The sequence below is a fragment of the Tamandua tetradactyla genome, chromosome 9, assembly GCF_023851605.1.
Source record: "Tamandua tetradactyla isolate mTamTet1 chromosome 9, mTamTet1.pri, whole genome shotgun sequence".
NCBI classification, from domain to species: Eukaryota; Metazoa; Chordata; class Mammalia; order Pilosa; family Myrmecophagidae; genus Tamandua; species Tamandua tetradactyla.
The window spans coordinates 57512321-57526916 of record NC_135335.1 but is presented as its reverse complement, the minus strand read 5'-3'; the positions used below and the strand labels follow the sequence as shown (position 1 = coordinate 57526916).

General features: G+C 44.5%; 1 protein-coding gene across 9 annotated transcripts in view; it reads left to right on the top strand.

Annotated features, from left to right (window-relative positions):
• Positions 1 to 14596, top strand: part of SEMA5A (semaphorin 5A) — a 574926-nt gene that overhangs the window by 453726 nt on the left and 106604 nt on the right. For all 9 annotated transcript variants that reach the window (XM_077116834.1, XM_077116833.1, XM_077116837.1 and 6 more), the window contains one exon: positions 1355 to 1562. In XM_077116834.1, the coding sequence (XP_076972949.1) occupies positions 1355 to 1562 (208 nt within the window). The remainder of the gene's footprint in view (positions 1 to 1354; positions 1563 to 14596) is intronic.

Genomic DNA, 14596 nt, shown 5'->3' with positions numbered 1-14596 from the left:
GGCAGCTGCCTACAGTAAAAATACATCCGCGTGACAAATCATCGACAGCATTTGTCATTTATTATTATTAATGACCAAGATTTATTTCTGTAACTCCCATTCCTGTGTTAGGCCAGACTGGTGAAGAAAACTGTGTTATTTCTCTTTAAATGCAAACAGACTTCAGGCTCTACAGACTTTTGCTGGGCTAGAAATGTGGAAAGTGTATCCTATCCACTGTCTTCTGAGATATATGCAGTGATAGGAGGCCCTGAAGCCAGAGGTTCTTCACTTTCCTTCTGGCTTCGGAATAACTTTTCTTAACCTCGTTTTCTGTGTTTATGAAGTAAGAATTGTCAGGTTTTGAAACGTGGCAGGAGGTGGTGGGTTTTACCCAGCCGATGACTCAGGATGGTGGGAGGCGCTGAGGGTGTCTCTCAGTGATGCTTTAGTAGCACCTCATGCCCTGAATTTGCAGGCAGGTGGAAGTGGATGAATGCCATCTGGGGCATCCACGTGGTGCAGGGGACACTGTCCCTTGGGCAGTGCCAATAGCAAAGCTTCTGAATAAATGAGCACAAGCACTGGGTGAGCAAAAATCCTAGAGGGGCCTCTTTGGATCAGGTCAACGATGGGTATTGACTAGTAAAGGAAAAAAGAACTGGGGAAGTCGGGGCTGAGGAAAACATCCTAAAGAACGAGCATAGAAAGAAGACAGTGATGGGGAAAGAAAAGAGGACGCAGCAGGAGGGTGTGTTTACATGGCGGGATGGAAGGAAGGACATGGATCCTGTTTCCTGGCGTGTTTGTGTGTCACGCAGTGTCTTCCCCACTGGGACAGCACAATCACCTGCTGTGATACCCACGACCCAGGCCCCTCTCTCAAGGCTGTCTGTCCTGGAGTTATCTGTGGGATGGCACCCAGCTTGGCTGCTTTGAGCCAGAACCAGGTCTAAGGGCTCTCATTCCCCGGACTCACAGCTGGAGGAGGCCAACTCCGGATAAGTGGGCTTCTCAGTCCTGCCAGCGATGACGCTGCTGCAGAACTTTAAACATGTTGGTGTCAGGGGCATGCCACGGTGGCTCAGCAGGCAGGCTTCTCGCCTGCCATGCCAGAGAACCCGGTTCAATTCCCAGTGCCTGCCCATGCAAAAAAAAAAAAAAAATGCTGGTGTCTGGGCCCCACACCCAGATGGGCCTATTTGCACAGGTCATGGGGGCGGAGGGAGGCCCGGGAATCAGCATTTGTGCCTGTCGGCCTCCCGGACGGCCGTGTGTGCAGCCAGGGTGCCTGCCCCTCGCGCTCCGCTTAGCCAGGGAGTGGCCCGCGAGTCTCACTGTCCTCACTCCCTTCCCGTCCCCGTCACCTCCACAGATCGCGGCACGATTAAGAAGGTGCGGGCGCCGCTCACCCACAGCTCCGGCAGCTGTCTGCTGGAGGAGGTGGAGCTCGTGCCCGAGGGCCGAAGGGAGCCCGTGAGGAGCCTGCAGATCCTGCACAGCCAGAGGGCACTGTTCGTGGGCCTGCGGGAGCACGTGGCCAAGGTCCCGCTGAAGAGGTGCCAGTTCCACCGCACACGCAGGTAGGTGGCCCGGGTGCCTGCGGGGGAGGGCACTCACCCCCTTCCCCTCCACCACAACCCCTCCTCCCAGCAAGGTTATGGTGGTCGCCTAAAGCCAACCCAGAATTTCCCATTTGAACCACCAACCTGTGTGTCATTCATTGACAATGTTGTGCCACCCACACCTCCACGAGATACCAAAAGAGAAACTCTAGACCCATCAAGAAGGGACACAGAGAGATGTGATGCCAAATGTTCCACTCTGATGAGCATGCAAACCAGTTGTCTATAGCTAAACAGTTGTTCAGTGCATTATAGCACTTGGTGATAGTGCTGATTTTTGATGTTTCCACGTTCATCTGGCACAAGTTGATATTTTACCCGATGAAAAGGTATACACACACACACCACACAGAGAATGATATGACATGTGCGTCCTGCCACCCAAAGCTCTTTCACTGATAATCCTGTGTTCTCACTGGATCCTGGCTCAGAGAACATCCCCACGTGCCGCCTTCGGTGCCAGGATCACAGAGGTGGCCTGTAGAGGGTACGTGGGACAGAGGCCCCATGCTCTCTCCCCCACCCCGGGCTAGTCTTCCCATTGGCAGTAGCGTGTCCAGGTGAAGTTCAGTTTGGAAAACTGTAGACTCAGGTACTGCAGAAACTGAAAAGTACTGAATATATCATACACTGATCAGCACTTTCATGTCAGAAAGTTACATTTACGCTTCCACTCCTGACAATAGCTTGCCCTTGGGAGAATCACAATTTCAAAAGTTCTTAGGCACTGTGCGCCTATTAATTCCCATTCTCTGGAGCAATGTGTGATTGCAGGTTTTAAATAGAAATGGACTTTTTTGCTCCATCGCTCATGAGCACTTAGAAACACAGGTCTTTCTTTCTCTAAACAAGCTACCTAGTCATGCTAATCTTTGGGGCTTGGAGATTGGAATTTAGACTTCAGAGCTGTGCTTCCTATTTCTGGAACCCAGGTCACTAAAGTCTTTGAGACCTCACGTTCTTATCTAACACCTGTGTATTACTCTAAGAGTCAAATGAAATAGTATGTAGAGTATAAAATATAAAGCACTCTGCAAAATTGGGTGCTTTTATGTGGAAGGAAGGATGCTATGTATAGTCATATTGATATTCCTTTGAAGATGTTTGTGGACAGTGAAGTCTACAATGTGTTGCCTCTTTTGGTATTGTCAGATGCTGAGAAATAAAAGGAGGACACTCCCCCCTGTCACAGTTAGACTTTCTGGATTAGGACTCATAAAAAATAGTAATATTTATTAGCAAACCTCTTTTACGTAATGCCTCTCTACATTTAGCCAGTGGCCGATGAGGTTCGATCTGGTTTGTGTTCTCTACAGGATTAGCACAGGGATGGAACTGTTCTTTCCCAGTTACAGATGGTCAGATAGGTATAGGAAGCTCGGGGTCTTGTCCACAGGCTGGTCGGGAGCCTAGAATGTGTCGGAAGGGTGTTAAACCTCCACCTCCAGCCCAATGTTCTGGAAGCTCTGAGCTTTGATGATCACTTGATCCTGTATGTTTGTCATGTGCCATCAATCATGTCTGCCCTGTGGTGGTGCTGAGTCAGCAGCTGCACAGTCATCATCCAGAATCTTCTCTTGAGCATCTCTCATGGCTCAGGACATGTCTGCGGTGCAGCTCGAAAGGTACCAGGGCTCCCACTCCAGCCCACTTTCCTGAGAGCCACCCTCCTGGGACCCTCTAAGAACTCACCGCTTTTGCCCTTGCAAGCACCTTTTCCCCTGTAGTCTTCCAAATTGGGACATGACTGAATCCTGGAACACTGAGATCCAATGATCCCTTCTTTGGGGGAGGTGACACAGGATAGCGTGGAGGGAAACATATCTGTGCTAGCAGTAGGATGCTTCTTGTCCCAGAATGGGTGTTTGTAGCTTGCCAGATGAAGGCAACTCATCCTTCTCAGGTTGCTTTGCTTCTCTGAGCCAGGTCCTGGGTCCCGTCGGCTAAGGGAGGCATCTCCCCAGCTCCTGCAGCTCGGGGTCCCCACTCAGGGACCCATGGAACCAGCCCCAGCAGGCACAGCAGCTAGGGGCAGGCAGGCTTCCCTTTCAAGGAGAAAAATTCCGCTTGTCTGTCTCCGTCAGGCTCCTGGGAAAAAACATTTGCAGTTCTATGCAGAGCTGACCCTTACCGCCGCTGTGTGCTTGTCCTCTTGCTCACAGGAAAGCAACAGGAGACTGAAACTTTACCATAAATCAAGAAACTGCAGTCTCCCATGTGTCCAGTCAGGGCACTGGGCTTGTGTTTGACCCTTACATATTCCATTTGAGAAGGAAAACGTTTCTAAAGAGTTCAGCTTCAAAACTTCTGAATTCTTTCCAGAGTGTTTCTCAGCTGTGCTCGTGTAGAAAGAGGAGCTGTTCTCACTAACTACACTAAGTGGAGAAAAGAATCTTTGGTTAAAAACTAATATGTGCATGACCAGATGTTTTTTTTTTTTAATGAATTATAAGGAAAGAAATGAATTCTTTGACAAAAATTATACTTCACAGCCCCTAGAAGTATGACTGGAGAAGTACATTGAATAGAAACTGGATAATATCGGGTGACAATTAGATAATTTTTTGCTATATGCTTTCTATAGTAGGTGATCAGCAGTTTTATTAATGGAAATAAATTTTATAAGTTGATTTGAAATGTTTAAAAAGAAATTTGATTTAACTACCTATCTCTTTCAAAATCATATTAATACTCTTTACTATTTCAACATCTGTTTTTCAAAGACAAGGCATAGTCTGAGATATTTGAAACTTTCTATAAATGCTAACAAGCACTATAGTTTTACAAGTTTCACCTGCTCATCTGCCGCCATGATAGACTTTGTCTGCATTTTCCCTGACCTTTCTACAAACACAGGGACTGGAGCAGCATGGCATCTCTGTTTTTCAGACAAAGAAGCTGCTATTTCAATTTTGGGTACCAGCCCGAGAAACTTCACTGAGCTCATGAAAAGTAAAACCAGGGTTTAAAGCTGGGACAGTGAGAGCCAAAGCCACAGACTGTGTTTCCAGATCTCTCTATGGTCCCTGGAGTAGGGAGGGCACGTGGGCTGACGTCACTCCAGAGACATTTCATCCTGTGTCTCATCCTTCAGAACCCGCAAGAGGTAGTTTCTGAATAGTACACTAGAAAATGCCTTCTCAAAGTTTACCAAATGTATCATTTCCTACAGGCAAAACTACTGCAGTTAAACTAAAATCAGAAAAGAAAAAAAAAAAAGAAAAATAACCATTAAGTGTTATCGTACTAATTTTTAGTTAGGGAACCCCCTGCTTTTGCTGTGTGGACGGTGTGTTCAGATGGATCTGTACAAACTTCTAACTCCACCTTTTTCCTTGCAAACTTCTATTTTTTTTTCTTTTTTCTAACGGATGAGTTTGGGGAAGTGACCACACCCCCCGAACCTGCCTTTCTTCCTGCCTCCCACCGCACACGGCGGGAATGGAATGAAATGCTCCCCTGGACCGGGGAAGCTCCATAGCCAATGCCAACCTGGTGATCCCTCACGTTTGTTGTCTCCAAAGTAGCAATAAGTACCGACTTAATAGGGCCATGCTGGGACTTAGTCATTTATGGCAGGATGACCCTTCGAGCTGTGCCTGGGGCACAGGAATGGGTCCATGACTCTTGGCTGTCATCACGCGTACACACCAGCTCATGGAATCCCACCTGTGGCCAGCACAGGGCCCCTGCCCGCTTTTCATCCCTCCCGATGGCATCAGGTACCTCAAAGGCATTTGCCCTTCTCAGCTGCCATGGAGGGTGGGCTCCTGAATGATGCCCCCTGCAAGAATCATGGACGGGATGGTGGACAGAAAGCCAATGGCTCTGAACCTTGGGGAACTTAGGCTCTAGTTCAGGAGACAGGAGTTAATCAAATAAGCAGGCAGATAGATGTGAAACTGTACCTGTGTGGAGTGTTTGAGAAATTAGCCTGTCCTGTGGGGGTGGGAGTTATCAGAGGAGAGCCCTGTGGTAGAATGAGTTTGCTCAAGGGGAGGAGTGAAGAATCGGGTGTGTTGCAAAAGGAGGGAACAGCATTACAGACAGAGGGAACAGCATTGAGGAAAGAAGACTCTTGTTTCCTCTGAGGACCTTTAGGAGGGTGGATGTGGCTGGAGCACAGGTGTGGGGAAAAGGGAGGTGATATGAGGAGGGGTGGGGGGATGGAGTGAGGGCTGAGTCCCAGGCACACACTGGAGAAGCATTAGCCTTCTTAGAGCAGTGGGAAACTATTCAGGGGGGTGGGATTGATTCTAGCAGGGAGAACCTGCATGTTCCCATTCTCCAGGTGTTACCAAGATGTAGTTAGTTGCAGGGCAGGCAGAACTCAAGTCTATGGACAGCTAGTCAAGGCCCTTTCCCACCAGCATCTTCTTTATCACGCTTTTCATATGGTCCCAGTCAAGCAGACCCAGAGGAGGCTATGTACTCTCCTGATCATTCTAAATAGACTCTCCATTTTTCAGTTGTGTTTAGGGTGACCTCAGAACCTCAGGGGAGGCTGAAAACACAGGTATCTGCACCCTCTATGGTGGACAGGTGCTTCTTTCACATATTTAATAAGCTTGAACTAAAAAATAGAGCAAATGATTGTATTTTAATTTTAGCAGCTTCCATACAGCCATGAATTAAATCTCATGGGAAAACTGTGCAAAATATGCATCCTGTTTATCACAATGGTGGTGGCCTTGGGGGTGTAGAATGCAAGAGAAACTTTTTCTATGCATGTATATCCTTTTGTACTCTAGCACCATGTGCATGTATTACTTCTAGAAAGCTAATTAACATTGTCCCATTTTTGCGGCGTCGGAGGCTGGACCAGCTCCAGCTGTTGGACACAGCATATGGCAGGAAAGGGCGGGTGGCCACGGCATCCTGTGGGTACCTCTTGCACAGCCAGCTCAGCAGGAGCAGCATGCGGGATGTGAACTGGGAAAAGACTCCACTGGGATGCACAGGATGGAGTGGCCAAGCTACAGCCACTAATTTAATTCCCCTGGTGTGAATTCCAATGTAATGTCCTAACCTGCTACTGAAGGAAAAACAGACTCTGGCCAAAAGCTGAGTCCTCATTTCAGGAAGAAAAGCATGCTTCCAGAAGTCGGGCTTTAACAGTCATTTCTACAAACCAAACTGCTGGCTCCCCTGCAGGACATGTGGCGGCCTCCTAACCAGCACCCTCTCATGTCTAAGGAAAGGGGGGTTGGGGTGTGTTGCCAGGACTTATGGCACAGGCATTTAAAGCCACTAAGGACAAATGATGTGCATTAATTAGGTCAATGGACCAGCACACTCTCTCTGTAAAGGGCCAGATGGGAAATCCTTAGGCTTTCCCAGCTATCTGACCTCTGTTGCAACTGCTGGACTCAGTCTCTGTGGCACAATAGCAGCACGGACAACAATGAACCACGTGGCCGTGTGTCAGGTGAGCCTCACAGATTCATGGGTAAAGAGAGACCCTTTGAGCTTCAGACAGATTTACTTGCATACAAAGCAAAAGTAAGAGCACAAAGATGTCAGCATGCTGGGTCCCTGCTCCATAGGATGACATTAACAGCTGGGGGTCCCGATGGTGATGCCGCATGAGAACTTGGATACCCAATTGCTGCAGTGCCATGCCCATCCCTGCTGCAGCTGAGCTGTTTTCTAGCCTGCTGCTGCTGTACCCTAAGCAGATGTGCCAGGAGCTTTGGGTCTCACTAGGATGCAGGAGTTGTGAGGAATGGTCTTATAGTGCCTTCCTAGAACATAGGGAGGTGGAGAGAAACGGGCTCGTAGGCAGCTCCTCGCAATCCTTCCAAGTTCCCGTGATCCGGGAGGATCACAGCACGCTCTGCCAAGGCCATGGTCACCTGTGGTCAAACCAAGTGAGGACAGAAGAAAATGCACCTGGTGCCAGGGTGGACATTTTCTATGCTGTGTTCTAGTAAACTTTATTTACAAAAACAGGTGGCCTGCTGGAGTTGCCCTGTGGGCTGCCATTTGTGGATCCCTAAATTAGATTATTATCACATCCTTCTGAATGAATGAGCCTTAAATCATTATATATAGTCATCAGTAAAATTAGGTATTAAGTTTATTAAATTATTCAATGCTATAAATGAACTTTGAGACCTAATATTTTCTGAGTGTCATGGGGAGTTCTACTCTGCGGACACTTGTATATATATTTTTTTCTTAAGTAGGCTTCATTCATGCCTCGGACCATGAGCGCCAGGAGGCTGGCCCTTGGCTGTGTTTCCAAGGACTAACTACTCTGCTTCCAGTCCTGTACCCGATCCACACACAGGCTCAGCCAGAATTTCTCCAATATTTGTCAAATTAACAAGTGAAGACACTGGCTCACTCCTCTCTGCTATTTTACTTTATAACCTGAAAAGGAAACCTCAATTCTTAAGGCACAGTGAAACACCCCTTACTGAAAAGCCTGGTAACATAAGACAGTAGCAGAAGGATTGCAGACACTTGGGCCTTTGGTGTTTTTGTCTTGCTTTGCTTTCTTAACTGGTATGGAGAGAAGAGGAGAAGCCAGGAGTCGGAAGAATTTTAACCCATATGTAAAATAGAAGAGCCTTGACTTTCACATTTTGCTTTATAAAACTGGAGGGGAAAATGACAATGTTAAAAACATTACTTTGGCTAAATTTGAATGAGGAGGTATCTGGAAATCCTTAATTCAGTTAGCCCCTAGAGTGTCATTTAGTTAAAGAGATAAACACCTCATTAAGAAAATGACTATGGAAATGAGGTTACTGCAGGAAATGTATTGCTTGGTAGGGCCACGTTTTATAAGGCGGAGTTAATAGGTCGGCACATTTATTAATGAAATGTTCTCTGAAGCCAGCATCTGCCCGGTGGGGGAAACACACAACATGTAGAAGGAAATTGCAGGATCCTCACGTGGTCCCAGCAACACGTCCTTTGCTATCCATTTACGAATTACATAAACACTCAGAAGGGGTGTTTGACGTGATCATTTTACAAAGTAAATATCCTCCCTTCAAAATGAATTTCACGTTTTCCAAATCTCAACATGTTGCATTTTTGTTTGCATTGGTTTGGGCTTAGCATCTCAAGACTCTGGCCTTCCCTTAGATAATCTAATTCATCAACTATTTATTGAATTCAATATGTGCCATCCTCCAAGTAGGCACAGGGTATATGGTGATGGGTGAAGCAGTCGTGACCCTGCCCTTCGTGGGGCTCAGAGTGAACTGTGTACCAGTGGAGTTGCCAAATTGCTATTTTGGATTTGAGCTAAACAGACTTGAAGTTGTCTTAAAGTTAGCTTCCCCCCAAATCAATTTATCATTAAGATCTGACCCTGAACTATATTAGCACCTAATCTCCTAGCCTGATACTCCTGCCCATTTATTTTTTTATTTTATTTTATTTTTTTTTCTATCTTGAAACATTTATTTCCAATCCAAAATGGAGCTTTACATTGCATTTGTCATAAATCTACATACTCTTTTTTTTGTTTTTTTTTTAAATTTTTTTATTAATCAAAAAAAAGAAAAGAAATTAACACAACATTTAGAAATCATTCCATTCTACACATGCACTCAGTAATTCTTAGTATCATCACATAGATGTATGATCATCATTTCTTAGTACATTTGCATCGATTTAGGAAAAGAACTAGCAAAACAGCAGAAAAAGATATAGAATGTTAATATAGAGAAGAGAATTAAAATAATAATACTAATAATATATATATATATAAAAAGGAAAAAGAAAAAAACAAAAACAAAAGATACAAACACACAAACAAACAAACAAAAAACCATATTTCAGGTGCAGCTTCATTCAGTGTTCCAACCTAGTTACATTACACTTAGGTATTATTGTGCTGTCCATTTTTGAGTTTTTGTATCTAGTCCTGTTGCACAGTCTGTATCCCTTCAGCTCCAATTACCCATTATCTTACCCTGTTTCTAACTCCTGCTGGTCTCTGTTACCAATGATATAGTCCAAGCTGATTCTCGAATGTCGGTTCACATCAGTGGGACCATACAGTATTTGTCCTTTAGTTTTTGGCTAGACTCACTCAGCATAATGTTCTCTAGGTCCATCTATGTTATTACATGCTTCATAAGTTTAGTCTGTCTTAAAGCTGCATAATATTCCATCGTAGGTATACGCCACAGTTTGTTTAGCCACTCGTCTGTTGATGGGCATTTTGGCTGTTTCCATCTCTTTGAAGTTGTAGATAATGCTGCTATAAACACTGGTGTGCAAATGTCCGTCTGTGTCTTTGCCCTTAAGTCCTTTGAGTAGATACCTAGCAGTGGTATTGCTGGGTCGTAATCCATTCTGCCATTCTATGTCTTTTGATTGGGAAATTCAGTCCATTAACTTTTAGTGTTATTACTGTTTGGATAATATTTTCCTCTACCATTTTGGCTTTTGTATTATATATATCATATCTGATTTTCCTTCTTTCTACACTTTACTCCATACCTCTCTCTTCTGTCTTTTCGTATCTGACTCTAGTGCTCCCTTTAGTATTTCTTGCAGAGCTGGTCTCTTGGTCACAAATTCTCTCAGTGACTTTTTGTCTATAAATGTTTTAATTTCTCCTTCATTTTTGAAGGACAATTTTGCTGGATATAGGAGTCTTGGTTGGCAGTTTTTCTCTTTTAGTGATTTAAATATATCATCCCACTGTCTTCTAGCTTCCATGGTTTCTGCTGAGAAATCTACACATAGTCTTATTGGGTTTCCCTTGTATGTGACAGATTGTTTTTCTCTTGCTGCTTTCAAGATCCTCTCTTTCTCTTTGACCTCTGACATTCTAACTAGTAAATGTCTTGGAGAACGCCTATTTGGGTCTATTCTCTTTGGGGTGCGCTGCACTTCTTGGATCTGTATATTTAGGTCTTTCATAAGAGTTGGGAAATTTTCAGTGATAATTTCTTCCATTAGTTTTTCTCCTCCTTTTCCCTTCTCTTCTCCTTCTGGGACACCCACAACACGTATATTTGTGCGCTTCATATTGTCATTCAGTTCCCTGATTCCCTGCTCAAGTTTTTCCATTCTTTTCCCTATAGTTTCTGTTTCTTTTTGGAATTCAGTTGTTCCATCCTCCAGTTCACTAATTGTAGCTTCTGTCTCTTTAGATCTACCATTGTAGGTATCCATTGTTTTTTCCATTTTTTCTTCTTTGTCCTTCACTCCCACAAGTTCTGTGATTTGTTTTTTCAGATTTTCTATTTCTTCTTTTTGTTCAGCCCATATCTTCTTCATGTCCTCCCTCAATTTATTGATTTGGTTTTTGAAGAGTTTTTCCATTTCTGTTCGTATATTCAGCATTAGTTGTCTCAGCTCCTGTATCTCATTTGAACTATTGGTTTGTTCCTTTGATTGGGCCATATCTTCAATTTTCCGAGCGTCATCCATTATTTTCTGCTGGTGTCTGGGCATTTGATCAGATCTCCCTGGGTGTGGGACCCAGCTGGTTGAAAGGTTTTTCTGTGGAATCTCTGGGCTCTGTTTTTCTTTTCCTGCCCAGTAGGTGGCGCTCGTGGCGGTCGTTTGTCTGCGGGGCAGTCGGCCGGGGAAACCGCGCGTGGAGGCGGGGGTCGCTGGCCGTGGCTTGGGGGAGTGCCGGTCCAAATTGCCCAGCTGGCCCGAGACGCCAAGCGTGACGGGAGGGCCCCGCTATCCAATGTTCCCAGTCAGACCGGGGAGCCACGTGCGTGGAGGGGACCCCAGACGCCAGCCACCCCAGCCGGGAAAACGTGCACCCCTCCGGTATCTCACAGCAGTGGATTCTCCCTACCCGTTCAGCCGTTCCAGAATGGGGTACGCTGTCTTTTTTGGTCTCTGTCTTGACTCCGGGAGCTGTTTTGTATTGTTTCTGTTTCTTTAGTTGCTTTTCTGGAGGAGGAACTAAGACCCGCGCGTCTTACTAAGCCGCCATCTTCTCCGGAAGTCCCCATTTATTTTTTAAGCTTTATCTAAACCATATCCAATGTCCTTGTCTTAAATTTCCAATAGGAAGGGAATTACTCATGAAGCCATGACAATTCATTCAATGGATTATTCACTTATTGGATTATTCTAAAGTGATGAAATGATGACTGTGAAGACCTAGGAATGATAAAATTGTAAGCAAAAGAAGCAAGCCAACATTATATGGACGGCATCATTACAACTGTTCAAAAAATAAAGGGGGAAAAGACTGAAAGTTCAACATGGTGATTATGACCCCATGAAGAGTGCATTATCAGAGGAGTGTGCTTTGGTGTTTGTGGGACATAGGGCGGCACCTTTCAGAAGGGCCCCAAGGTACTGAGCAGGGGGACAAGGAATCTTCAAAATATGATAGAAGATAGGACATGCCAATGCATGGACTCAACTAGTGCTACTTAAGAATGTTAAGTTATACTACTGTTATAATCAGGGACAAATACAGGTTTGGTGGTGTCTGAAGCTTGCATAAGCTTAGGGAGGGGTTCTTATAAGGAAAAGAATATCAGTTTGGGAGTTCAAAATCATTAGGGTCAATCCAAGGGCCACAGAGTATCTCATGGAGTGGAGAAGTTTAAGCTGCTTAAGCTTCATTTTAAACCCACATCTGTTTATAATGTAAACATTATAAATGTGGATCCAGGTCATGGGGACTGAATCAAGTCCCCTAGAAATACAGGTTTAAGTCTTAAACCCTAGACCCACTGTGAACCTATTTGTAAATAGCCCCTTGAAGATGTTTTATTAGTTAAGATGTGGACTCATTTGTGAATAGGATCTTCACAGAATCTATTTAGATGAGGCCAATTGAATCAGAGTGGGCCCTAATCCATATGACTAAAGTCTTTTTAAGCAAAAGAAATTGGACATGGAAGCTAGGAGTCAGAAGAAGCCAGACACCAGGAGAAGCCAGAGAATGAGGCCGATCACCATGTGATAGAGGCAGAGATGCAAGCCCAGGTACTACATTGATAGCTCTCAAGTTGCCACCAGAAAACTTGGAGAAAGCATGGCCTGTCCAGACCTTGATTTTGAACTTCAAATCTCCAAAATAGTGAGACAATAAATTCTTGTTATTTAAGCCAACTAGTTTTGTGATGTTTATCATAATGGCCTTGGCAAACTAAGAGATAACAAATAGAAGCAATGAAACTATATGGGTACCATCTTGTGGAGAGAGCCACCACTGCCACTTCCAGCCTCCCTCCCCTGCCTGCTGCAAATCTGTGACCCCTTCCATGACCCCTGTTTGGAATTATGGGTTGGCTGCTTCTTCTCTTCTTTGCTAAATATTTTAATGTAATTATAGTATTGTTGTAATGGGTGTATTCAAATAGAATCCTTCAGGGAAATAGAACGGATAAGAGAAATACATTCATACATACATACTTACATACATACATAGAATGTGTATATAATACATAATACATGTTATATAATGTAAATATTATGCAATTTTTTATAAAAAAGTGCCTCACACAATTTCCCAGATCTGGAGCTGCATACTAGGTACTAGGGAAAGTGTGGATTTACTAAAGCAATGATACCACACCTGGAATAGCAGTTGCAATTGGAGTCACCACCTAGCTAAGTTTATGCTAATCCACTGTCATCCTCCAAGACCCGTCTGTTTTCTGCACAGGCCAAATATGAGAGTTGAATGGGGATGTGGTGGGACATACCATCCGTGCATTCTTCAAGTTCATAAGAGCGGCACTAATCTCTGCAATCCCTCCTGGGATCCAGTAGTGCTACTGATTTACTATTTTGCCAGATAGGGGCAGTTCTAGTGGCTTCCACTTGGCATTTTCCTATCATAATAACCCTCACTCTCCAGATCAAGGAACCAGTATGGGGATTCTGTCAGTTGCTGAGTATGTCGATTCCAATTATGCATTCTGGCACTGGTTAAATAACCACAGATTGGGTCCAGGGACCCACCGAACCTACCTGAGCTAAAACTCCATCAATCACCTAATCTCTGTAAGCCCCAACACTGACTGGTGGACCAGAGGAATATTTTGTGTCTCCTGGAATTAACAGCACTTCTGAGCCAGTGTTTAATAATCCCTGAAATATCTGATTATTTCCTTTTCTACAGTGCATAGTTATCCTGGTCAAAGGCTGTAGTTTCTTTAGGGAAGACTTGGAGGAAGATAACAGCATAAATTTTTGGCTGTCTAGCAGGGTCCTTCCCTAAGGGGGGCTGGCCTTCCCTTCAAGATGTTCTGCATCTGTAAAACTGTGTCAAATCCAGGAATTGATTTAGGGGTCATGACTCTGTTTCTGTATTTCAAGTTAGAGTTTTGTTCACCTGACCTAGAATTCTTTTGCTTATCCAGACCAAGTAAGAATTTAGTAGACTGCCCATCTGTTTTACTACTAGGTATACCATGATCTACTAGCCAAGTCTCTGAGATTCAGACAATTGCAACTGCTGCTGTAAGTCTGCTCTCCATTATGGTAGCCATGTCCACCTTGTCATTGGCGATTAAGTGCTGCCTTTTGGCTTCTGCCAAACCAGGGTCTGATCATCTCCATTGTGTTTAAGGATCCAAATTCACCAGCAGCAGTTTCCACAGTCGTATCTGATCTTCAGAGAAAGCAAACACAGAGCTCTTCAAGGATGATGGAGCTACTCTTACAAATTAACTCCTCACAGCCCTGGTCAAAGGCGTGTCCTTTGGGCATTCCTGGGGTGTATTAGCAGACTTTCCAGGATAAATCCATGCTAACAATCTACTCTCTCTAAACCTTTGGCTCCCCTTCTCTACATTATACTAAGGCAGTTCTGGCATTTCAGCCTTAGGAAATATGGGCCACATTTTGGTCCATGCTTCAGCCATCCACACAAACAAACTGTCAGAGCCTTTTCTAGCCCCTTGAGCTACACAACACTGAAGGATCCATATCAATAAATTCAGCCTAATCCAGCTGTATGTTTCTTCCACCATTTTCCCACCCCCTGAATATCCATTCCCACACATAGTCCCCTGATTTCTCTCTATATAAGT